Below are 25,934 nucleotides of genomic sequence, written 5' to 3' on the forward strand. Positions count from 1 at the left end.
TCGTCTATAGGACAGCCACTTCTGAGGAGATCCTTTACTGGAGATTCGTTCCCGCTTGCATCGTCACAAAGAGGACTGCCACTCCCAGACTAGTTTACTAAATAAAAATTAGCATCGAACAAAGCTCATACCTGGGGTGTTTGCGTCGCAGGATCAAACCACCTCGGTGGATCCATTCAACTGATTGTTTTTTTTTTCTCGTTCCAACCAGTGCACCACAATTGGTTAACGGCCGTGTGGTATGTGCTTTTCTGTCTGTGAGAGTGCATACAAAAGATCACATGTTACTAATAGAAAAATGTAGCGGGTTTCCTCTCAAAGACTCTATGTCAGAGTTACCAAATGTTTGACACCCAATAACCGATGATTAATTAATTAATGTGCTCTAGTGGTGTCGTTAAACAAAACAAACAAACTTTAACAAGGATCACCACGTTGAGGAATAGCATATGCAGGAGTGTCGTGATATTGGCCGAGAAGCCTTGTTAATCTTATCTGGAATTCTGTCAACATTAGGCATTTTTTGTAGATTAATATTATTTGAAAACAGCAGCTAAATACATCACAGTGGCCCTCACAACCTACATTGAGTTGTGATATCTCAAGATTTGGGCATTAAAAACAACATTCTTTATTGTGAACACTGTCTGATATAATTTATTAAATATAATAACGTCAAAATATAAACCATTTAAATGTAGGACTTTTTTCATTTTCAATTTGATTCCATTGTAAGATGTTTTCAAGTAACAGAATCCAGGATTATCCTTGTTGTTGACTAAAATTATTACATATTAATGCATAGATTTTGATATAGACTTCTGCGTCTTTAAACATAACACAAAAACCAGTTTTAAAAGTTTGGATCAATTCGGCCGAAGCAAACGAATTTTAGGGTTTTTTTCAAGAACCGGGGAGACAACCAACAGCATTTAACTTTAAAATGACCATGAATATGGCCCCAGTAACAGAATCCATTTTTCGTGACTAAAATTACATATTAAATATATGTTCTTGTTTAGACAATCAGTGTCTGTATCAATAAGGTGTTTTATTGTAGTCCCAATCTTTGTACTAGCCCAAACCGGATTTTACCTCCCAATACGTATGAAAAAAATATATATCACGAAATAAAATGAAAAATGGCTTTTGCAGACATTAGCACACGACAATAAACATATAATATACAGGCACTGGTATTCTAATCAGAAAAATGTATTTAATATGTAATTTTAATCTTAAAAAATTACTCTGTATAATGGAAAGAAAGAAAAAAATGTTTTATTTAACGACGCATTCAACACATTTTACTTACGGTTATATGGCGTCAGACATATGGTTAAGGACCACACAGATTTTGAGAGGAAACCCGCTGTCGCCACTACATATGTTACTCTTTCCGATTAGCAGCAAGGGATCTTTTATTTGCGCTTTCCACAGGCAGGATAGCACAAACCATGGCCTTTGTTGAACCAGTTATGGATCACTGGTCGGTGCAAGTGGTTTACACATACCCATTGAGCCTTGCGGAGCACTCACTCAGGGTTTGGAGTCGATATCTGGATTAAAAATACCATGCCTCGACTGGGATCCGAACCCAGCACCTACCAGCCTGTTGACCGATGGCCTAACCACGACGCCACCGAGGCCGGTCTGTATAGTGGATGCAAACGGAGGACATTTCCTTTAGTACAACCCGGTAGCTGGCGTTTGTATTCACGGTGTTGTGTCATCAAGCGTTCACGAATTTATTCCTTTTCTTCACATAGAAATATAATACTATTATTATTATTCAAATGTATTTCAGTGAATGGATTTATTATTTGGTTCAGGAGGCAAAATATGCCATAAAACTATAGCATTCCCTTGATGTCTTTGGAAGGGGTTGGGGGTAGTGAAAAAGGATGCTACGGCATGCTTCAGTGAACACACAAGTTAGGATGAGATTACAGAAAAGGAATATGTTCATTCATTCATTCATTCATTCATTCATAGTATATCGGTACGTACCAGCTTTAATTTGGAAGCCATTTTGACGGCCCATTGGGGAGGTGTGTTCACAGGACAGCATGTTTGGATCTTAATACCGGCCTCGGTGGTGTCGTGGTTAAGCCTACAGGCTGGTAGGTACAGGGTTCGCAGCTCGGTACCGGCTCCAACCAAGAGCGCTTTCTTAAGGCCACTACACCCTCTTCCCTCTAACTAACCACTAACTAATATACTGTCTTGGACAGACAGCTCAGATAGCTGAGATGTGTGCCCAGGACAGCGTGCTTGAACCTTAATTGGATATAAGCACGAAAATAAGTTGAAATGAAAGTGAATGGATTTTAATTAATTATAAAATTGAAATATGAATTGTTTCATAAACCTGATGCGCGGTCAGCCTAGGATCGACCCTCATCGGTGGGCCCATTGGGCTATTTGTCGTTCCATCCAGTGCACCACTAGTATATCAAAGGCCGTGGTATGTGCTGTCCTGCTTGGGGGATGGTGCATATAAAAGATCCCTTTCTACCAGTGGGAAAATGTAGCTGGTTTCCTCTCAAAGACTATATGTCGGAATTACCAAATGTTTGTCATCCAATAGACGACGATTAGTAAATCAGTGTGATCTAGTGGTGTCGTTAAGTAAAACAAACCGTAACTTAACTCAACTCCCGTGCATAAATACTATTCTATAATTAGTCGTTCAATATGAGATTAACTATTGCTTCTTTAAATACGTTTCATTAACGGGTAACGTTTGCAAATACGTTAATCGTCCGAACGTTTGGGTCAACAAGACACAATTGTACGGTTTAAACCAGGGTTAACCTTTCTATACAAACATTTTCTCGCCGACTGCGTATATATTTGCGGACACCTCCTTAAAGGGACATTCCCGAATTTACTGCATTGTAAGATGTTTCCGTCTAATAAAGTATTTCTACGATTAAACTTACATATTAAATATATTTTCTTGTTTAGAATATCAGTGTCTGTATATTCAATGTGTTTCTGGTTGTGTTAATATTTGTAAGAAGCCCAAACTGGAGTTTGTCTTCAAATAATGTCGTACGTACGAACAAATATTTTTTAGGAAATAAAATGAAAATTAACCTAGTACAAATATTAGAATGATCAGAAACACGTTTAATATACAGCCACTAATATTCTAAACAAGAAAATATATTTAATATGTAAGTTTAATCGTAGAAATATTTTATTACTCGATAACATCTTAAAACATTGCAGCAAACTCGGGAATGACCCTTTAAGCAAGCAGACACATTGCCACTGAAAGAGTCACAGTTCATTGGAGCGTGGTTCAAATTGTTCCCAGCTCCCACAGTAAGACATCAACATTTGTTTTGGATTTTACTTCCTGGTGAAATCGTATTGAACTATATCGTATTGTTCCAGTCACGTGCCAGTGCCACAGTACATGATGTTATGTTCGTGCAACTTGTGTCACAAATGTGAAATAACGTTGCCTCATCATTGACAGACGATGCGCGTTAATTTTTCACTACAATACTAGCTGAAACATGGAGAACACAACAACGCTGGGTTGTCTCGTTTTACTCTGCATATTCATCACGCTTCCCAGAACAAAAGGTAAGATAAAAACATTATTTCACTTTAAAGGTATTTAATAATAATAAATATGATTATTAAGACATATATAATATATATGGGGTGTGTGGTTGGTTTGTTATGTAAATTGTAATATGATGATATAATATGCTTCGTTACTTCATATAACCCTAATAATACGAATATATTTCATGCTGTACATCTTCATAAACATATTTTACAAAGAAATGAATAAAAAAATATTACAAAAAACATTACATATTGTAAATGGCAAGCCAATAATTTAAATCAACTTAATAAAACTATTTTAAAATGCGGAACTAGCCGATGTGTTATACAAGAAGGTCAGTAATTTATCTTTAAAATTGTAAAACATTCAGTTAAACAAAATATGAATTGTAAATTTAAAAGATGTAATTTACTCTTTAAATGTAAAACCTGTGTTTATTTTAATGTAGAGAAAACCACTGGAAAGTTATATTAATACACATAGACCACAAACTAAATGAAATGATTTTTTGAATGTTAACAATTTCATTATTGTTTTAAAAACGAATTTTTAGTTTTAATCTGTTGCCATTTTAAAAATATACGCCTAAAATGTTCACTAAATATGGCAAATATTCATATAGTAATGAGTGTGAAATATTAAAATTTACAGTCCGTTTTAGATAATTCCATATTCAGCAGGGTTATTGATTTTTTGGTGTTGTGTTTATTGGGCTTTTTTTCTTCTTGGTTTTTACTTTTGTTTTTGGAGGTGGCGGGTGGGTGGTGGTGGTGGTGGCCACCCGATATATATATATATATATATATATATATATATATATATATATATATATATATATATATATATATATATATATATATATATATATGAAGGTGACAAATATCCATACGGAAATGGGTGTGAAATATTAAAGTTACAGTGCCCATACTTTTCGTATACATGTAATTCTATATTCAGAAGAGTTATCGCTTTTGGTGGCCACCCGATATATATAGTAGTGTGTGTGTGTGTGTGTGTGTGTGTGTGTGTGTGTGTGTGTGTGTGCGTGTGTGTGTGTGTGTACATGTATGTCCGGTGAAACAAATGGTCAAGTAAGGGTCACAACAGGTCAGTGGTCTGATTGCGTGTATACGAATACTGTTGTCACACACAGTCGTACACCAAATTCGTCAGACGTGTGTGCAGTTGTTTTTATGGTCTCCGATATAAAAGTAGTAAACTCATTCGCTATCCTTGAAAACGTTCAATATCCTTTAATAACATGAGTTCACTTACTTGACATTACCGTTAACCTAAATAGTTTCTTTTATTTTTACTTCTTCTCATCTTTCTTTGCTTTATGTCCCCCACTGTTTTCGAAAAATAATATACTAACCATGGAGTTTTATTGCTTGGTATTCTATACCATAGCATGATCTGTTTGTATGAAGGTGTACATAGAACACAACGGTCAGGTTAAAGTCGCAGATCCCAGTTTCATCCTATAAAATGGACACTAAGATTGGTTAAGCTGCACACCTGTATCTCATTTGGATAAAGTTACAATAGAATGAAACAAGACTGTGTGACTTTGAAACGGACAAATACCTTTTAAAAATAGACTACAGCTCGCCCGTTACTTCACAGAGGTACGTGCGTTTGTAAAAATATGAAAAATGATCTTTCTGGTATTAAAGTACCAGAATGAATAGAAACACTTGGGATGTACGGAAATGGATAATCTAAACAATAAAATCTAAGGAATGTCTGATTTCAATTATTAAGAACGGCTATAACAGTGAAAAATACGCAGTAGTGTTTAAAAACTACGGTCTGTCACATTAAAATGATATTTTTATTTTTACTTCCATTCATTCGACAGTTCATCCGTTTGTTCGTTGCCCATTCAGCATTTTTTCTTCTCTTTCCCTAATAAAATTGATTTTACTTTTTATCTCATCTAAATCTAATGATAGTCCATACAATTTATCATAATATGTAAACATGTTTAAGATATATGTGAATCAAGTTTTGTATATTTGTTTGAAAGATTAATGAATGGAATTCAGAGCCCTTGAAATGATCACGCAATTATTCACCACCTCAAAAAACAATTTAGCATTATTTACGTTTGCACCCAATAGCCGATGTGTATTTTTGTGCGGGGTGTCATTAAACATTCATTCATTATTTATTTATTTACATTTGAAAGACTCTCTAGATATAATAATTTAAACTTTGCTGCATTGTAAGATGTTTCAGACTAATAAAATATTTCTACGATTAAGCTTACATATTAAATATATTTTCTTGTTTAGAATATCCGTGTCCGTATATTTAATGTGTTTCTGGTCTTCTTAATATTTGTAAGAATCCCAAACTGGATTTTAACTTCAAATAATTTCGTATGTACGAAAACATTCTTTTTTAGGAAATAAAATGAAATTTGCCTAGTACAAATATTAGAACGATCAGAAACACGTTTAATATACAGCCACTAATATTTTATACAGAAAAAATATATTTGATATGTAATTACAATCGTTAAAAAGTCTCTATTAGTCGATAACATGTTAAAAATTGCAGCAAACTCAGGAATGTCCCTTTAAAATAAATATTAATACCAATTCGGATCACTCACCCACCCCATAGTAATCGTTGGAACCATTTATTCAGGTCTTTTAATCCCCTGAGATTAGTTCATGGAAAGTAATTTGTTTTAGCTCCGCCTTCACATTTTTCTCCCAGTGCACCACAACTGGTATATCTTTCTTTCTTTTACTTATTTTCGTGCTTATATCCAATTAAGGTTCAAGCACGCTGTCCTGGGCACACATCTCAGCTATCTGGGCTGTTTGTCCAGGACAGTGTGTTAGTCTTTAGTTGGTTAGTGGTTAATGAGGGAGAAGAGGGTGTAGTGGTCCTACACCTGAGACGTTAAAGCTCGCCCTGGGTGGGAGCCGGTACCGGGCTGCGAACCCTATACCTACCATCCTTATGTCCAATGACTTAACCACGACACCACCGAGGCCGGTTGGTATATCGAAGGCCGTGGTATGTGCTGTCCTGTCTGTGGGATGGTGCTTATAAAGGATCCCTTGCTACTAATGAAAACACATGCAGTGGGTTTCCTCTCTAAGACTATATGTCAAAATTACCAAATTTTTGACATCCACTAGTCGATGATTAATAAATCGATGTACTCTAGTGGTGTCGTTAAACAAAAGCAAACTTTAAAAAAAACAAAGAGTCAATTTAAATATGGTATCAATACCTTAATATCGTTTATTAATAGGGTTATGGTGAAGTGCATGACATATACTGTGAAGGACGCATTTTAAAATGTTTCGTAACCAGCACAATCATAAGTTGGATAGGGTTGTGTGTTTTTATCGTTCAAGGTGCGTGTACATTTGGAAAATTCGGGATTGACTGCCGCTACTCCTGCAACTGCCCGGGTGGATGCGACGATGTGACTGGAGTGTGTCGGGGAGCCTGCTATCCAGGGTGGCACTCTGGGAACGGAACTGTGTGCCAAACGAGTATGAAAATCTTGGTGCAAAATAAACAAAAACTAAATTTAATTGTGCAATTGCCCCCCCCCCCCCCCCCCCCCCCCCCCCGGCGAATTCGAGATGGGCGGGGGGATGCTCCCAGATCGCCCAGGGTTGACACAGAATGTTATTCTTCTGCTAGCCATGTTTTATTTTTATTTTTTATTATTGTTATTATTTATTTTTTTTTTTTTTTTGGGGGGGAGGGGGGTGTTTAGACATCTTGGAAATTTTCATTAACAATATTTAGAAGAGCCTAATTAATGCAGATATACTTTTTATTTTTATTTTTATCTCATATGTATTTTTAAATATTACTACGGTATTTTGTTTATTGATTGCTACAGATTATTTTTCTTAAGTATGGTAGATGTGTTAAGTACTTTGTTTTACATACGTCTGTAAAAACAAATTTCCAATCTATTTTTAATGTTTGTTGGACTTTTTTGTTTTAGAAAAACAAGAAAAAAAGAAAAGAAAAACCCCCCAAAAAACCCAACTAACTAAATAAAACAAAACTAATGAAAACGAACAAAAACAAATATATTTATAAAAACAACAAAAAACAACAAAAAACAAACAAAACAAACAAACAACAACAATGTAACTGCCGGTAATACTACGGGCATTTAAACCGAAGTTTCGGTATTCAGTTTCTTTCTACATATGACTTATTTTATAAGTACCAATAATCCACCAGCTTATATTGTTCTATTGCCAGCACTACATGCCTGCTCAAAGGTTAATTTCCTATTGAAGGGAAAAACAAGCTAGGTCGTGTTATCCTGATATTATTACATCTTCACCACAGTGAAGATTTTGACCAGAGTTCACAGGCGCGGATCCTGGGGGTAGGAGGAAGGCGGACGTCAAAAAAGATAATAAAAACCTGTTTAAACACCTCTTACTTCATCCGCTCCACCCCACTCCCCCTTCACAAATCTCTAGGTCCGTGCATAGTTCAGTTTATCTTTACCTGAATTATTCAAGTAAATTCAAGATGGTGAGAATTTTAGTCATTCGCGTGGGGGGATGTTTTAGGGGTACAGTCTAGAACTCCCCACCCCCCATAAATTCTTGTACACGCGTATGTTACTGTTAGTGTTGGTAATGAATATTAATATGTATAGTTCAGTGACGGATACAGAAAACCTATTTAGTGGGGGCCCCAATGACATGAGGCTGAACGCCAAGGGAACTTTTGGGGAGGTTTGGAGGGGGATCGTAAAAAATGAAAATTAATTTAATAAAATTATAACTGTCGTAAAATTTAAGGGGGCTCGGGCCCCTAGGCCCCACCGACCCACCCCCAGATCCGCCTCTGTAGTTGATACAATCCCCTGTGGGCTGAGTTAGGCACAATCACGCGATTGTTAAAGCATCGTTCTCATTATGCGACTAGTTGCTCGGATTTATCACATGCGATCGAATCGTACAGTGAGAAATCAGATGATTTTAGTCTTATACGTTCCGATTTTTGTTAGGCCGACAAATCGGATACTAATCGCCACCAATAGCATAATGAGAACACAGGATATTACCATCAAAATTTACTCGTATTCACATTTGTGCGAAACACTGGCCCTCTCCAGAGATTTAAGCAAAGAACAGCTTTCAAAGAATGAATCATTATCACACCAAATTTATAACTAAGACTATTAGGTTTCTAACATATGGTAATTCAGACACCTGTTCATGAGAGTGAGAGACGTATGCCCGCTGCTGCTGCTACCGATTAGCTGGAAGGGATATTTTATATTTAATTTCCCGAGAGAGAGAGAGAGAGAGAGAGAGAGAGAGAGAGAGAGAGAGAGAGAGAGAGAGAGAGAGAGAGAGAGTAAAAGAGAGGACAACTTATAATACTGAAAATACCGTTTCCACGCTTCTGTAATATACCAAACAAAATTTATTATAGTAAAACGAGCAGTAACAGTATGCGCTGTCTGAGATTCATTCTTTAAGCTTGGTTTGTAGATCGTCGCGGATCACTGCAGATCGCCTCAGAGACGATCAACGACAATGGACATTATATATATACTGAACAAAAAAAGAAACTTCCGATTTGTACATATAGTATTTGTTGTGTTAAAGAATTAATTGTGTAATGAAATGATATAGGTAGTATTAGCCTTGAACTGTATTATCAGGATTCATGAATTTTATCGATTATTTTTGCACTGTTAATCGTCGACAACGTGAAATTCAATTTGCACGTGCATGCATGGTTCGACATGTCCCGTGTAGTATTCGGTCAATTTGTTTTACTTGTCTTACTGACATTGTTGTCAAGTGAACGAAAACGCTTCAAAATTTGTAAAAAAAATAACGTTTTTTACATTGTAGCATTTTTAGTATGCCAAGAATACCCAATAATTTACGCGAACGGGCGATTGGCATGCTTGATGCTGGCATGTCGACAGTTCTAGTCGAGCGATACGAAATCTTCGCGTAAGATTTCGAACGACAGGAAGCACCAACGACTTGCCACGTCGTGGACGTCCGCGTGTTACAACGCGTGGTCAAGACCGCTATATCATGAACACGCATTTGCGCAATCGATTCCAAACTGCCACTGTTACTGCTGCTAACACACCTGGGCTTCATAATAACCGAATCAGTGGGCAAACTGTTCGTAATCGTCTGCAGGAGAACGGTTTACATGCACGACGTCCTTACGTCGTATGCGTTTTAACGCAACGTCATCGTCTAAATCGTCTTAATTGGGCACGTGTACACACTCGTTGGATACGGCGACGCTGGAATACCGTTCTTTTTTCGGATGAATCCAGATTTTCTATACAACGTGGTGATGGCAGGGTGCGCGTCTACCGTAGGAGAAATGAACGCTATGCTGACTGTTGTGTTCTTGAACGAGATCGTTTCGGGGGTGGGGGTTGTGTCATGGTCTGGGCAGCCATTGCCCATGGTTATCGTTCACCACTAGTCGTCATTGATGGCAATTTAAATGCTCAACGTTACCGCGATGACATTCTCGCTCATCACGTCATTCCTCTGTTCCATAACAACGCCAACATCTCGATTTTTCAGCATGATAATGCCACCTCTCATACAGCTAGAGACACTGTAAATTTTCTTAGGACAAATAACATTGATTTCATTGATGACTGGCCCGCTAAAAGTCCTGATCTCAACCCCATCGAGCATGTCTGGGATAGTCTGGACAGACGATTGAGGCGTCGTCCCAACCCACCCGCTAACGTCAACGAACTTCGTCAAGCGCTCATTCAGGAATGGAACAATATTCCACAGGCAGAAATCAACACTTTAGTCAATTCTATGCGCCTGCGATGCACTGCAGTGGTCAATTCAAGAGGTGGTCATACCCGTTATTAAGTGCGTGTTTTTATTTTTGACCCCTACCACACTTGGTCAAAATTTCTCCCAGTTTCTGTTAACCTATGGCCGTGATTTTTGCACCAAACGATGCCTCATGGAACACTCTTTAAACGCATATATAACAATTATTCCACCGGTTTGTTTTCATCAAGTTATGTTCAAGCAAAGTTAGCGGAAGTTTCTTATTTTGTTCAGTATATATATATATATTTTTATCATCATTGCTATGAAAATATATCTATCTCTATATATATCTATCTATCTATATATATATATATATATATATATATATATATATATATATATATATATATATATCTATCTCTATCTATCTCTATCTCTCTCTCTCTCTCTCTCTCTCTCTCTCTCTCTCTCTCTCTCTCTCTCTCTCTCTCTCTCTCTCTCTCTCTCTCTCTCTCTCTCTCTCTCTCTCTCTATATATATATATATATATATATATATAATCGCAGACTATGGGTTGCACAACTTGTTAATAAAGAATGTAGGAGCATTCTTTGATAAGGGATTTTAATCTTTGAATGGTCCCCAAACATGATTTCCTAGCATCTGGAAATTCTGTCCCGGATCCGGTCTCTGGCTATCCAGAGACGGGACCCGGTGTTATAGCCCAAAATACCCCCCCCCCCACACTCCCCCCCCCCACCAAACTATACCCAAGGTTAAAATGGGCTAGCCTGTTTATACCCCTAACCCTAAACATAACCCTCATTTTTTTTTATTACTAACCTGTATACAAAATAAATAATTAAATAAAAATAATAAACGCTTTAAAAGAAAAGCACCTATTGTTTTCATAAAAGAGGTATATTCTGGGCTAGCCTGTTTTATACCCAGGGGTATATTCTGGGCTAGTCCAGTTTATATCCCGAGTATAGTTTGGGGGGGGGGGGGGGGGGGGGGTGTATATAGTCGGGCTATTACACTGGGACGGACATGCTCGAAACCTTAGTGGTATATGAGCATGACAAAATTATTCGCTACGCTCCGCATCTGGAAAAGAAAATAGAAATATTTTGGACAGTTGGTTTTGCTTATTATATGTAATAGGATAAAAGTAAATTCCTCAAACATGATTTCCTAGCATCTGGAGAAGAAAACAGAAACATTTTGGACAGTTGGTTTTGCTTATTATATGTAGTAGGATAAAAATAAATTCCTCAAACATGATTTCCTAGCATCTGGAGAAGAAAATAGAAATATTTTGAACAGTTGGTTTTGCTTATTATATGTAGTAGGATAAAAGTAAATTCCTCAAACATGATTTTCTAGCATCTGGGGTGAAAATAGAAACATTTTGGACAAATTGTTTTCGCTTATAATATGTAGTAGGACAAAAGTAAATTCAGCGGTCCTCAAGTAGAGGTGGACTATTTTCCCCGCTCGAAACCCTAGTGGTATATGAGCACGTTAAACCAGTTACCTACCTAACTACCTTCCCCGATCGAAACCCTAGTGGTATCTGAGCACGTTAAACCATTATTACCTACCTACCTACCTACCTACCTACCTACCTACCTTCCTTCCCCGCTCGAAACCCTAGTGGTATCTGAGCACGTTAAACCAGTTACCTACCTTCCTTCCTTCCCCGCTCGAAACCCTAGTGGTATCTGAGCACGTTAAACCAGTTACCTACCTACCTACCTACCTACCTACCTTCCCCGCTCGAAACCCTAGTGGGATATGACCACGTTAAACCAGTTACCTACCTACCTTCCTTCCTCGCTCGAAACCCTAGTGGTATCTGAACACGTTAAACCAGTTACCTACCTACCTTCCCCGCTCGAAACCCTAGATGGGATATGAGCACGTTAAACCAGTTACCTACCTACCTACCTTCCCCGCTCGAAACCCTAGTGGTATCAGAGCACGTTAAACCAGTTACCTACCTACCTACCTACCTACCTTCCCCGCTCGAAACCCTAGTGGTATCTGAGCACGTTAAACCAGTTACTTACCTACCTACCTTCCTTCCCCGCTCGAAACCCTAGTGGTATCTGAGCACGTTAAACCAGTTACCTACCTACCTACCTACCTTCCCCGCTCGAAACCCTAGTGGTATCTGAGCACGTTAAACCAGTTACCTACCTACCTACCTACCTACCTTCTCCGCTCGAAACCCTAGTGGTATCTGAGCACGTTAAACCAGTTACCTACCTACCTACCTTCCTTCCCCGCTCGAAACCCTAGTGGTATCTGAGCACGTTAAACCAATTACCTACTACCTACCTACCTACCTACCTACCTTCCTTCCCCGCTCGAAACCCTAGTGGTATATGAACACGTTAAACCAGTTACCTACCTACCTACCTTCCCCGCTCGAAACCCTAGTGGTATCTGAGCACGTTAAACCAATTACCTACCTGCCTACCTACCTACCTTCCTTCCTTCCCCGCTCAAAACCCTAGTGGTATCTGAGCACGTTAAACCAGTTACCTACCTACCTACCTACCTACCTTCCCCGCTCGAAACCCTAGTGGTATCGTAGCACGTTAAACCAGTTACCTACCTACCTACCTTCCCCGCTCGAAACCCTAGTGGTATCTGAGCACGTTAAACCAGTTACCTACCTATCTACCTTCCCCGCTCGAAACCCTAGTGGTATCTGAGCACGTTAAACCAGTTACCTACCTACCTACCTTCCCCGCTCGAAACCCTAGTGGTATCTGAGCACGTTAAACCAATTACCTACCTACCTACCTACCTACCTTCCTTCCTTCCTTCCTTCCCCGCTCGAAACCCTAGTGGTATCTGAGCACGTTAAACCAATTACCTACCTACCTACCTACCTACCTTCCCCGCTCGAAACCCTAGTGGTATATGAACACGTTAAACCAGTTACCTACCTACCTACCTTCCCCGCTCGAAACCCTAGTGGTATCTGAGCACGTTAAACCAATTACCTACCTACCTACCTACCTACCTACCTACCTTCCTTCCCCGCTCGAAACCCTAGTGGCATCTGAGCACGTTAAACCAGTTACCTACCTACCTACCTACCTACCTACCTACCTTCCTTCCTTCCTTCCCCGCTCGAAACCCTAGTGGTATCTGAGCACGTTAAACCAGTTACCTACCTACCTACCTACCTACCTACCTTCCCCGCTCGAAACCCTGGTGGTATCTGAGCACGTTAAACCAGTTACTTACCTACCTTCCTTCCCCGCTCGAAACCCTAGTGGTATCTGAGCACGTTAAACCAATTACCTACCTACCTACCTACCTACCTACCTTCCTTCCTTCCCCGCTCGAAACCCTAGTGGTATATGAACCCGTTAAACCAGTTACCTACCTACCTACCTACCTACCTTCCTACATACCTACCTTCCTACCTACCTACCTTCCTTCCTTCCTTCCTTCCTACCTTCCTTCGTTCCCCGCTCTCCTCGGCCTCTGCTGTGCTGCATATTGTATACTGTTTTCAGTGTTTGGGCCTTTTGGGTCTCATTTTTTGTCTTAAACTGCCTGAAAACTGTAGCAAATTCATTTTCGTCCCGTCCGGAACACTCTGCTTATTGATTTAATTTTTAAATATCTGCAAATATACAAAATTTGGTATAGGCTTAAGTTCTACATTACACAAGTTTGAATCATTAATTTTTGTGGACGGGACAAAATGGAGATCCTTATATAGAATTACACACACACACACACACACACACACACACACACACACACACGTATATATATATATATAGGGTAAAATCATGCATGTTTGTGTGTGTGTGTGTGTGTACATACACACACACGCGCGCACACACACACACACACACACACACACACTCGCACAGAGAGATAAATGTGTTTTCATGTTTCTTTTCAGGAAATATTGCTTATAAAGGACTTACCCAGCAAAGTTCGAACTACGATACATTTAAGTACTTGTCGAATAAAGCTGTAGATGGGAATCGAGATCAAAACCTTTACAATGGTTCGTGTTCGTATACTGGTGTCAACGAAAACTCGGCGTGGTGGGAAGTTTACATAAGACCTCCAACACAAATATACCAAGTTAAGATGTACTACAGACAAGGTATGCACGTGAGACCTGGCACTGGCTAGTATATATTGATGTATGAATATCTATATATTGTATGTATGTCGAGGTTGACTGTTACATACATAGATATTAACGCAAAGGCTCAGGGGATAATTAAATCCTTTCTGGCCTCACAAATTGTCCTATGCCGTTGATGGGACTCGAACCTATGGCACCGAATCGCCCCCAAATTGTAGACTAACCACGATGCATTCTGAGCTATTCAGACATCCATAAAAAGGATGTTGTTTAACTCGACCACATGCATGGGGCCTACAATCTACGCTGCATGACACAGTGGGCAGACCTGACACTGGCTAGTATATATTGATCTATGAATATCTATATATTGTATGTATGTCGAGGTTGACTGTTACATACATAGATATTAACGCACTGACGCAGGGGATAATTAAATCATTTCTGGCCTCACAAATTGTCCCATGCTGTTGCTGGGGCTCGATGTATGTATGTATGTATGTATGTATGTACGTACGAAAAATACAATTTATGTTTTCTTGATTCTTTTATACTATTAAACTCTCTCTCTCTCTCTCTCTCTCTCTCTCTCTCTCTCTCTCTCTCTCTCTCTCTCTCTCTCTCTCTCTCTCTCTCTCTCTCTCTCAGTCACATGACCTTCCGTAAATAGCGATATTGCTCTGAGACGGTCCCTGTAGTGCCCTGAATTGTAATAAATTACCTGAATTGTAATACCTGACTTGAATTGTAATAAAAACTCCCCTGAATTGTAATTCATCCCAGTAGAAAACTCCATTCCGCTGATAAAAACAACACCAATGGAGGATTCCCAAGTCGGGCAAGCGAAAGCACGTGCAGTGTGCACAGGCGAAACAAACACGTTTTACCGCGGCGAGCTCCAGACTGGGAATGATCGGACCGGTAGGACTGTAGTGCACTGAATTGTAATAAATTACCTGAATTGTATTACCGGCCTTGAATTGTAATGAAAACTGCCCTGAATTGTAATACTGACTTGAATTGTAATAAAAACTGCCCTGAATTGTAATAAACTAGCTGACTTGAATTGTAACAAAGAATTGCCCTGATTTGTAATAACCAGAGCTGCCTTGAATTGTAATAAGACACCGACTTGAATTGTAATAACACAAAAAATGAAAGGAACGTGTGCTTGAACGACACCGCACCGCATTTCTTCAATTTGAGGCTGTTGAGTTTATTGTAGTTAAAACAATGATTACTGCAACATAGGCTTCTCCTTTCGACTATCAGCAAATAGGTTTGTTACTCGTACTCACAAATAGCGTATACCACAACGTTTGATATACCAGCTGTGGAGCACACAACAGCGGAATGGACCATTTGAGAATAACCTCAGGTGTTTTATAGGTTATATCTAGCCTAGTCGTAGAGCGATCAATCGAGGTGCTTTTGGGTCATGTGATCGAGCCTCCTCGGTGAACTCAATGGCTTTCCTCGTCCCATGCTTGTTATATATTAAATACCGTGCTAGTTGATATTATGTCTGTGCACATAAAGCTTATTTGTTGTTTTCCGGTAGAAATATCTAATGTAGTGGGAGCAGATTTCTTCCCTCACTATCTAGACCAAGTGTCACAACAATATGTTAGACACCAAATAGCCGTAATTTAGAATGTGCTCAGGTGTTGTTAAATAAACAATTCCAGAATGGCGGCTTCTCGTAAGTGAAAATTTTTTTAAATACATATCGTGTTGCCATATCTACACGCCATGATGCTGCTGAAGTCTTCTGACCTTGCAGAAAGTCTGGAATATTTGCAATGCCTTTTCCTCTTTTGTAATGGGGTTGGAGGGGAACAATATCAGAGTTTTTAACACAGGGTACTGAGGGTAACATCACGTACCCTTAAATCTTGCCAATTAATATATGTATAGCATGAGTGACATTGTAATTTTGTATAAATCGTGGTAAGGAAACTGCTATTCAAAATGTGTCAACGTGGACAAAATGCAGTGTCTAATTTCAAAATATTTCCAAACCCAATCCCTCTAGTACGACAACTTATGGTCTGTGATCTTTTTAGTATGTACCCTCAATGTATTTTCTGCTAGAAAGCCTGAATATCAATGTCGCAGTTGACAAAAACCGTAAATATGTATGAAAAAAACCCGTGTAATAAGGAAGATAATAGTTTATTAATTAACAATTTGACGAAAATCGGATTATTAAAATATACACAGGCGCGGGATTTAAGCTCAGTCGGTAGAGCTCTCACCTAAGGTGTTTGTGTCGCAGGATCGAACCTACTCGATGGAGCTGGCTACCACTGGACATTTTTCGTTCCAACCTGTGCAAAACGACTGGTATATACCAAAGGGCGTGGTATGTAGTACACCGCCTGCGAGTAAGTGCATGTAAAAGACCACTTATTGCTTATTCAGTAGGAGTAGCCCATCAAGTGGCGGCATCAGATTTCTCCTCTCATTATCTTTGTGGTTCTTAACTATATGTCCGACGCCATGTTACTGTAATAAAATAAGAGTTGAGTGCATCTTTAAAGAAAGCATTTCTTCTTCTTCTTAAAGTATTAACCGATTGAATTTTAGTCATATGTGTGTATGTGTGTGTATGTGTGATTGTGCGTATGTATGTATGTATTGATGTATTGATGTATGAATATCTATATATTGTATGTTACATGCAGGGGATAATTAAATCCTTTCGGGCCTCACAAATAGTCCCATGCCGTTGCTGAGACTCGAACCTATGGCACCGAATCGCCCGCAAAGTGCAGATTGCCACGATACCTTCTGAGCTATTGAGGCATCCATAAAAGGATGATCTTTAACTCAGCTATATGCATGGGGTCTACAATCTACGCGGTCGATCCCGCTTACGTACATGAAACAGTGGGCAGACCTGGCACTGGCTAGTGTGTATTGACGTATGAATATCTGTATATTGTATGTGTGTCGAGGTTGACGATTACATACATAGATATTAACGCACTGGCGCAGGGGATAATTAAATTCTTTCTGGCCTCACAAATTGTCCCATGCCGTTGCTAGGACTCGAACCTATGGCACCGAATCGCCCTCAAATTGCATACTTGCCACGATACCTTCTGAGCTATTAAGGCATCCATAAAAGGATGCTCTTTAACTCAACTATATGCATGGGGCACACACACACACACACACACACACACACACATTCCAACAAACTAATCCCGAGAACATGATAATATTTAATGGAAGGTACCAAGTTGAATTCAAAATGGTCTATGTACTAGTATACACTACAATAAATGGCACACATATTTTATTTTATGTTATCTAGTGGTGTAAAACATAATTTCTGTTATGCTATTATTAACTGAAAAAATAATATATATATATCTATATATTTTTTTAAAGACAATGTTTAAGAGTAAGACAACATGGCTAATTAATGTGCTGTGGGTGATTGGTGCTATAGTCCTATCCCATCGATCTACCAATGGTTTGCTGTTACAAATGGAAAATGTCCAAAGGTGCCGAGTTGTAACGGTTGAATAGTTGGTAAGGGATTCCCTGCCCAGCACAACCCAGAGAGATAACAGTCAAACCTCTGTCGAGCAGCCATTTATCCTAAATGGCTAAATGGCTACGTTATTGTACTCCCAAATCGTCTAATATAGAACAAACTGACCTGTATGAAGCAGCCACTTGTCTTAAAAGGCCACGATTTTTACTCCCTTGGGTGGTCGACTAATACAGGTTTGACTATAAATAATTAAACACACACACACACACACACACACACACACACACACACACACACACACACATACATACCTATACATATACATAATAGCAACCCATATACTTTGCATAGTACTTTGTGTATCTAGGCCTAAATTATGGCTGTGATACTTGGTATAGGCGAGTGTGGGAAAGAATGAAAGTTTGTTTGATTTAACGACACCACTAGAGCACACTGGTTTATTAATTATCGGCTACTGAATGTCAAACATTTAGTCACTGTGACACGTAGTCAGAGGAAACCCGCTACATTTGTTCATTAGTAGCAAATGATATCCATAGATAGGACGGTACATACCACGGCCTTTGGTATACCAGTCGTGGGGCACTGGCTGGGACGGCAAAAAGCCCAATATGAGAGAAATGTTCCGTTGGCCTCGGTCAATATCAGTTTCTTGACGGTCAATAAAATGTGACAATGTTTCTCTTTGATTGATTGATTGATTGATTGATTTATTGATTCAATCGTTCATTCGCTTGATGCGCGGCGGTCGGTTTGGGATCGATCTCCGTCGGTGGGCCCATTGGGCTATTTCTCGCTCCAGCCAGTGCACCACGACTGGTACATCGAAGGCCATGGTATGTGCTATCCTGTCTGTGGGAAGGTGCATATAAAAGATCCCTTGCTACTAATGGAAACCATGTAACGGGTTTCTTTCTAAGACTATATGTCAAAATTACCGTTAAAAAGTATCGTTAAACAAAACAAACTACTTTGATTTGTATCCTCCATACCTTCAAAATTCAACGGTTGTGAAAGAGAAGTCAGCGACTTGCCGAGACATTGTGTTTGAATCACTGTTTGACAATAGTCAACTTTTTTTCATACATATACACCCCTGCTATTTCAAACCCATTTAAAGAAAAAAACAATCAAACATATGTATTTAATGGAATTAGCCCGATGGAAATGGAACCGGCATTCATTAGATTATATTGAATTACAAACATGATCAAAAATCAACAAATCCATTACCAATGTAAACTTGGGCCGATTTCATATGTCTGGGTTATCGGTGGGTTTTGGAAACATATGGGTTAACCCTGGGTTAAACCCTGGGTCTTGTTTACTGTGCATTTCACATGTCTGTTTTTCAATAACCCTAGTTTAACACTGGGTTACAATTGTATTGTTTGTTTAAACCTGCCATGGAGGTGGTTTTTCGCTGGGTTTGCTCAAAGTAACTTTTCTTTATGGATAATTTCGGCAACAAAATCGTGTTTTACATCAGTATTGCAGAGCCATGAAATGTTAAAGTATTTTTACAGACAATTTTGAAACCACTGTAGTAGTGAATAAATGGTGGCGAGATGGGGTTTGATAATTTGATAATAACTGCTACCGAGTTTGTTATTCTATTTATTGTCCCAGCTATTTTTTCTCTAAACGCCTTTATTTTAGAAGCATATGTACGTGCATGTATAGAAAAATGTAAATCACTTTACACACTGTTCTGAGTATTGCTATAACAGTATTTTAATCACGTTCACAGATAATTTTCAAAAACAAAAGTTCTCTTTATTCTGCTAAAAATATATATAATGAATTGCATTAAAATTACATTTTGTTATAAATTTAACACTAAAACAGTCGTGAACGCCAACTCTTTAAACTACATGACGTCATTATGCGTATTTGCCAAATCGTCATGATATTATATTTAGGACCGACAAAGTCATTGGTTTGTAATCGTGCAATAATATTGTACGTTACACCACTGCAGAATATTTCTCACTGAGTAAATATGGAAAATATTTGCCCTGTTATGAGTGACCGCTTGGGTAATAAATATAGTTATTTACTAAATTAGTAAAAAATAAGCATTTTCTTCATGGTGTATGAACTGCACGAAAACGGGAAGGACTAGTATTGGAAGTTGATCGGTTACCACCATAATCAAAGCACAGACTGCAGTCTCACAATGACATGATTTCGTGTTTGTTTCGTCTTCATAAAGGGGGGGGGGGGGGGGGGGGTGAAAAGCGAGATAGGCTTACAGGGTTTATTTTTTAAATTAATTTTTATTTTTTTTATTTTTTTTATTATTATTATTTTTTTTATTTTTTTTGGGGGGGGGGGGGTTGCAGGTTTGTTTTTGCCTAAATTAAAGGGAAATGCCCGATTCTGTGTAACAACGTTTATTCATATTTGCATTATTACCAACAGCTATGTAGGGTTCTGTACGCATTTTACATCGTGAGTATAATGATGATTCAAACACAGGTAAAACACATGTGAAATGCACCACGGGTGTAGGTCTTGGTCAAGTCTTTCAGCGTTTTACGTAAACCAGTTTTAAACCTAGGTTTTGATATAACCCGGTGTTACGAAACCCAGACATATGAAATCGGCCCAAAAAGTTAAAAACTCTGGGAAAACCTTATGGCAACCCCTACATGAATGACTAAAACGAAATCAATATAAAACCGCGTGGCTTGTGTGCTGTTCAAGGAAACGCAGAAAAAGGTAACTTATTAACGACAATAACTCTATACCAAGTCTCTAAGACTAACCCTAAGCCTAACCTTAAAACTAACCCTAACCATTGAAAGGGTGTACGGGTCGAACTCATGCCGGTTTTTTAAAATAATTTTCAGAAGAGCGTAAACGTTTCCGCCGATTTACACTTTACCTGATAGACACTGATAACGTGTGGCGAGTTTGCTACCATCATCAGGACGACTCCATTCAGTCCATTGTTAATGTGAACTGTAACATTACGAATGCGACGAAGATCTTGCATGTTTACAACGAGAGGGGAACCCTCGAAACAAGCGGCCAGAGCTACGAGCGTCATGCGTACATGGAGCTTTGTGAAGTTGAAGTCTATGGTAGGATTTGTTTATCCCACCCCATGTACATTATATAATCAGAATTTAAGGTCACTTGCGATTTGACTAAATTGTAGGACTTTCCTTTGGCACTGTCACGTATAAAGAACATTATAAATACTTATAATAAATAGAGTTAAGGTTAGGGTTAGGGTTAGTGACAGTGTTTAAGGAAAGTCCTTCCAACTAAATTTTCTGAAATTGCTTGACTGTAAACTTTCGTGTTTGATATGTTAATTGCTTCATTAAGAGCCTAATTCACAATGTGACACAACATGGCATCTGCATTGCACTAAGAGAGTTGCGAAAGTTTATTATTATTATATTTTATTATTATTGAATTGGCCCCTGGAGAATCTTTCAGTTGTATACATTCAGTACTATAATAAGTGACATAAGCATACGAGGCATGGGGCGTGTGGGGGGGGGGGGGGGGGGGGGGGCGGCAACTGCCCCTCTAGTGCTGGAGCAAAACCTCAAATTCGGGTAAAAATTATAGATATTCGGGGAAAATGTGCTGACCGGAGACCTTTTTACGATGTATTTCCATCAGTCTATCCTTAAAATTAGTTGTAATCTATGTAAACATGCGTAGTGATTCGTTTACAACCTTATATAGCTGTTTTGTGGTAGTGCTAATATGAATAAATGTTGTTATCCAGATTATGGAATTTTCTTTTAATTCAGGTAAAAGCCAGCCTGCCCCCTACAAAAATGGGAGCCCGTACGCCTATGCCCACAAAGCTCTCCTAGGCTCTGTTAAACAACATCGCATCTTCTTTACAATGTCTTTTCCATGGCACTACGAGACGCAGAGTTGCGAGAGTTTTTATTGAATTGGCTCCTGGTGAATCTTTCAGTTGTACACATTCAGTACTATAACTGAGATGCCAGGACAAGACCAACGTCATTTTGAACTTTGTTTAAAAGTTTTTTCAAATTGTTTTTTGACTCGTGATTTTTTTCAAGGAAGGCTTTCATAATTGATACGAGTGCTCAGTAAATAAGTATTTCAATTGCACACCTCCCAGATTCTTGAATATAACTCTAATGTTAAGTTCAAAACAGTTTTGAAATTTGTTTAAGTTTTTAAAAATTGTTTACAACGTTTTAATAATTGTTTTAATAAATTTCACCAATTGGTACTCTTTTAAATGCTCATCCCGATTCTAATAAATGTGATATATCAGAGCAAGGTAATAAACAGAAAGGAACTTGTTTTCTTCTTTTTGAAATGATTTTAAGCTACTAGGGAGAACATTACAATTATGTAACATAAACGACTTGAATTTATGGAATGTATTACAAAATGTTATGTGGGTCTGGTGTTATACTAATTTTCCCAACCTACATTGAAAAACAACAAAAATTGGGTAGCAGTGGATGTTTGTAATTAAGTACATTACATGCCAATCTAGTTTTATTTCTTTATTTAAATACAATTTACTTCTTTATTTATTTATTTATTTAATTTATTTATTATTATTATTATTTTTTAAATTTTAATTTTAATAAAAAATGTTTTAATTTTATTTTATTTATTTATTTATTTTAATATTTAATTTAATTTATTTTAATTAATTTAATTTAATTTTATTTTATTTATTTATTTAATTTAATTTAATTTAATTTAATTTTATTTAATTTTATTTAATTTTATTTTATTTTATTTTATTTTAATTTTATTTATTTTCTTGTAATTTAATTAAATTAATTAATTAATTTATTTATTTTTAGTGTGTTCTAACGGAACATATGGTGACTGTAGGCAGTTTTGTTACTGTAAAGATGGACCCTGCGATTTTATCACTGGACAGTGTCCAGGAAGTGGTATATGTGAAATCGGCTTTACAGGTCAACATTGTCAAACAGGTTAGTATCAGGTCGAATCGTAATTACGCAACTACCATACTTTTTTTCAAGTTAGGGGCGAGACGTAGCCCAGTGGTAAAGTACCCGCCTGATGTGCGGTCGGTCTAGGATCAATCCCCGTCGGTGGACCCATTGGGCTATTTCTCGTTCCAGTCTATACACCACAACTGGTATATCAAAGGCCGTTGTATGTGCTATCCTGTCCGTGGGATGATGCATATAAAAGATCCCTTGCTACTAATGGAAAAATGAAGCGGGTTCCCTCTTTAAGACTGTATGTCAAAATCACCAAATGTTTGATATTCAATAGCCGATGATTAATAAATCAATGTGTTCTTGTGGTGTTGTTAAAAAACACATTTGTTCTCTTTTTTCTTCTTTTTTTTCAAGTTATTTTATTGTCCGAATTATATTCAGTTGAGGTTCAAGTATAAGTTTTCAATATACATGTATGGGTCAATATCAACAATGGTAACATTTTGGAAAAGATAAATATGAGAAACAAAGTAGGTTTAATTTTGTTTTATTAGTACTACAAATAAAGACAATGTACTGAAGTAACAGAATATCATAATTGGCAATCTCAGGATAAGTTGAATTTTTAAAAATGAAATAATAAAAAACCCAACAGTCTATGTTTTCTGTCCATGAGTAACAGTATGGACTATAACAGGACAATTTTATAATATTTTATCAATTATGTGCACACGGTCAAGGTCAAATGCAGAATGCCCAGTTGGTACATGGTGTGCTCTTAGACAACATAATTTCCTTAAATGTTTTAAAATGTAATTTCTAATTTTGGAATATGCAAAGACAGTAACAGTATGGATGCTCAAAATTTGTATGCAAAGAAATATAATTACTTGTTCAAAACATTGTGTCTTCTGGTCCAAGTTACTGAATTAAGGCCACATTCAAATGATAAGATTAGAAGTGGAAGATCCTTTGTAGAACAAGACCAAGTTCATGGAGCACCAATTATGAACATTTTATGATGGAGGTAACATTATGGACATATATATATATATATATATATATATATATATATATATATATATATATATATATATATATATATATAAGGGACACACATATTTAGTAAAAAAATCCTAAAATATAATTATCCTAAATAAAGTATAATAGCACAGTATTATTACTTAATATCTCATGATTACATTTAAGCAGAAAAAGTTTAGGAATAATATACCTTTTAGCAAAATATTAAACTTTATATAAGGACAAAGGACATAAGATTTCGGTATACGTTCTGAAATAAAATACTGATTTGTTTTTAACTAATGTCCAAAAATATATTACAAACATATGTGGTTTCGTGTATTGATGTCAAAGTAATCTTCTGTAAAAAAAAGAGAGAAATATATACATTTTATAATATAATTTAGAGCCAGGATCCAAAATGTTACCATTTTTTATATTAAAGGGACATTCCTGAGTTTGCTTCATTGTAAGATGTTTCTGACTAATAAAATATTTCTACGATTAAACTTACATATTAAATATATTTTCTGGTTTAGAATATCATTGTCTGTATATTCAATGTGTTTCTGGTCGTCTTAATAATTGTAAGAAGCCCAAACTGGATTTTGTCTTCAAATAATTTCGTATGTATGAAAAAATTATATTTTTGGAAATAAAATGAAATTTAACCTAGTACAAATATTAGAACGATCAGAAACACGTTTAATATACAGATACTAACATGTTGTGCAGCAAAATATATTTGATATGTAATTACAATCGTTAAAAAGTCTTTGTTAGTTGATAACATCTTAAAAAGTGCAGCAAACTCAGGAATGTCCATTTAACCCGTATAGTATTCAGTTTTAATATTTTATGGCTCATACCACCATATACCAATTACATAAAAGTTTAGTTAGTGGCAAAGGCCATAATTTTACATTTATTTATATAGGACAAAAAAGATAGTACATATTCATTCTCGAGAGGGGTACGGGGCACAAGACTCTTCTCCCCCCCCCCCCCCCCCCCCCCCTGGTTCCTATGGGCCTGGTTAGACATCATATGTTAACAATTATTTGGTATCTATTGCAAAATATTAATGTATATTTTGAACTGTATTACTTTTACAATTATTTGGTATTTATTGCAAAAGACTGATGTATATTTTGAACTGTATTACTTTAACAGTCGTAAACATAATACATTATTTATATACAAGACTAGTCTATTAACTTCACGACTGAAAACAGTCAGTAAATTGAAAAAACCCCAAAACAACCCATAAATATTATTCTTTTGTCTTTGCTTTGATCCATATTCCGTAATTTTCTGCATTTAAAAGTTACCATATACTTGCAAAGTAACTAAACTCAGGGTTCATACTCAATAGGAAGAACAACATTTTATGACATTTTTACGACGGTTTTTTTTATTACACGTGAATTAGAATTTTAGCACCCAGAATATTTTGGCAACATAATGATACATATTATATTTTATTGTTTTTCTTGTCTGCATAGTTCACTTCTCTAGTTCGTTAAGTTCCTTTTGCAGTTTGACAAATTCAACTTCAATTTTCTGTTTCTTCTTGATGATGGTTTCCTTCTCTTCCTCACACTTCCTCTTCTTGGTTTCCTCATTCTTTGGATTGTCTCTCAAAACGGTGTAGTATTGAGCTCTTACATTTCTTCAAAAAAAACCTCTACCTTTTTGCTAATTTTCACATTTAATACTCCCCTTGCAGACCTGATGTGGTCAAGTATCATTCTCCTAGCAATAAGGCCTTCCTTTGGTGGTTTGATTGTCCTCACTGCATTCCCTGTTAATGGTGAAACCTCTCTCTCTCAACTGATGCCAGTCCATGTGCAATCTAATTAAAATTAGCTCCACTATTACATGTGGATCTAACACCAGCCAGTTGGAGCTCATGTCCACCAATCAAAAC

At 37.3% G+C, this 25,934-nt stretch overlaps 1 protein-coding gene across 1 annotated transcript in view; it reads left to right on the forward strand.

Annotated features, from left to right (window-relative positions):
• Positions 1-16,204: 16,204 nt before the first annotated feature.
• Positions 16,205-25,934, forward strand: part of LOC121374591 (receptor-type tyrosine-protein phosphatase epsilon-like) — a 43,851-nt gene continuing 34,121 nt past the window's right edge. Inside the window, exons 1-3 of the mRNA XM_041501697.1 lie at positions 16,205-16,217; positions 20,900-21,133; positions 22,871-23,005. Of these exons, the coding sequence (XP_041357631.1) occupies positions 16,205-16,217; positions 20,900-21,133; positions 22,871-23,005 (382 nt within the window). The remainder of the gene's footprint in view (positions 16,218-20,899; positions 21,134-22,870; positions 23,006-25,934) is intronic.

This window comes from Gigantopelta aegis, chromosome 6 (assembly GCF_016097555.1).
Source record: "Gigantopelta aegis isolate Gae_Host chromosome 6, Gae_host_genome, whole genome shotgun sequence".
Classification (NCBI taxonomy): Eukaryota; Metazoa; Mollusca; class Gastropoda; order Neomphalida; family Peltospiridae; genus Gigantopelta; species Gigantopelta aegis.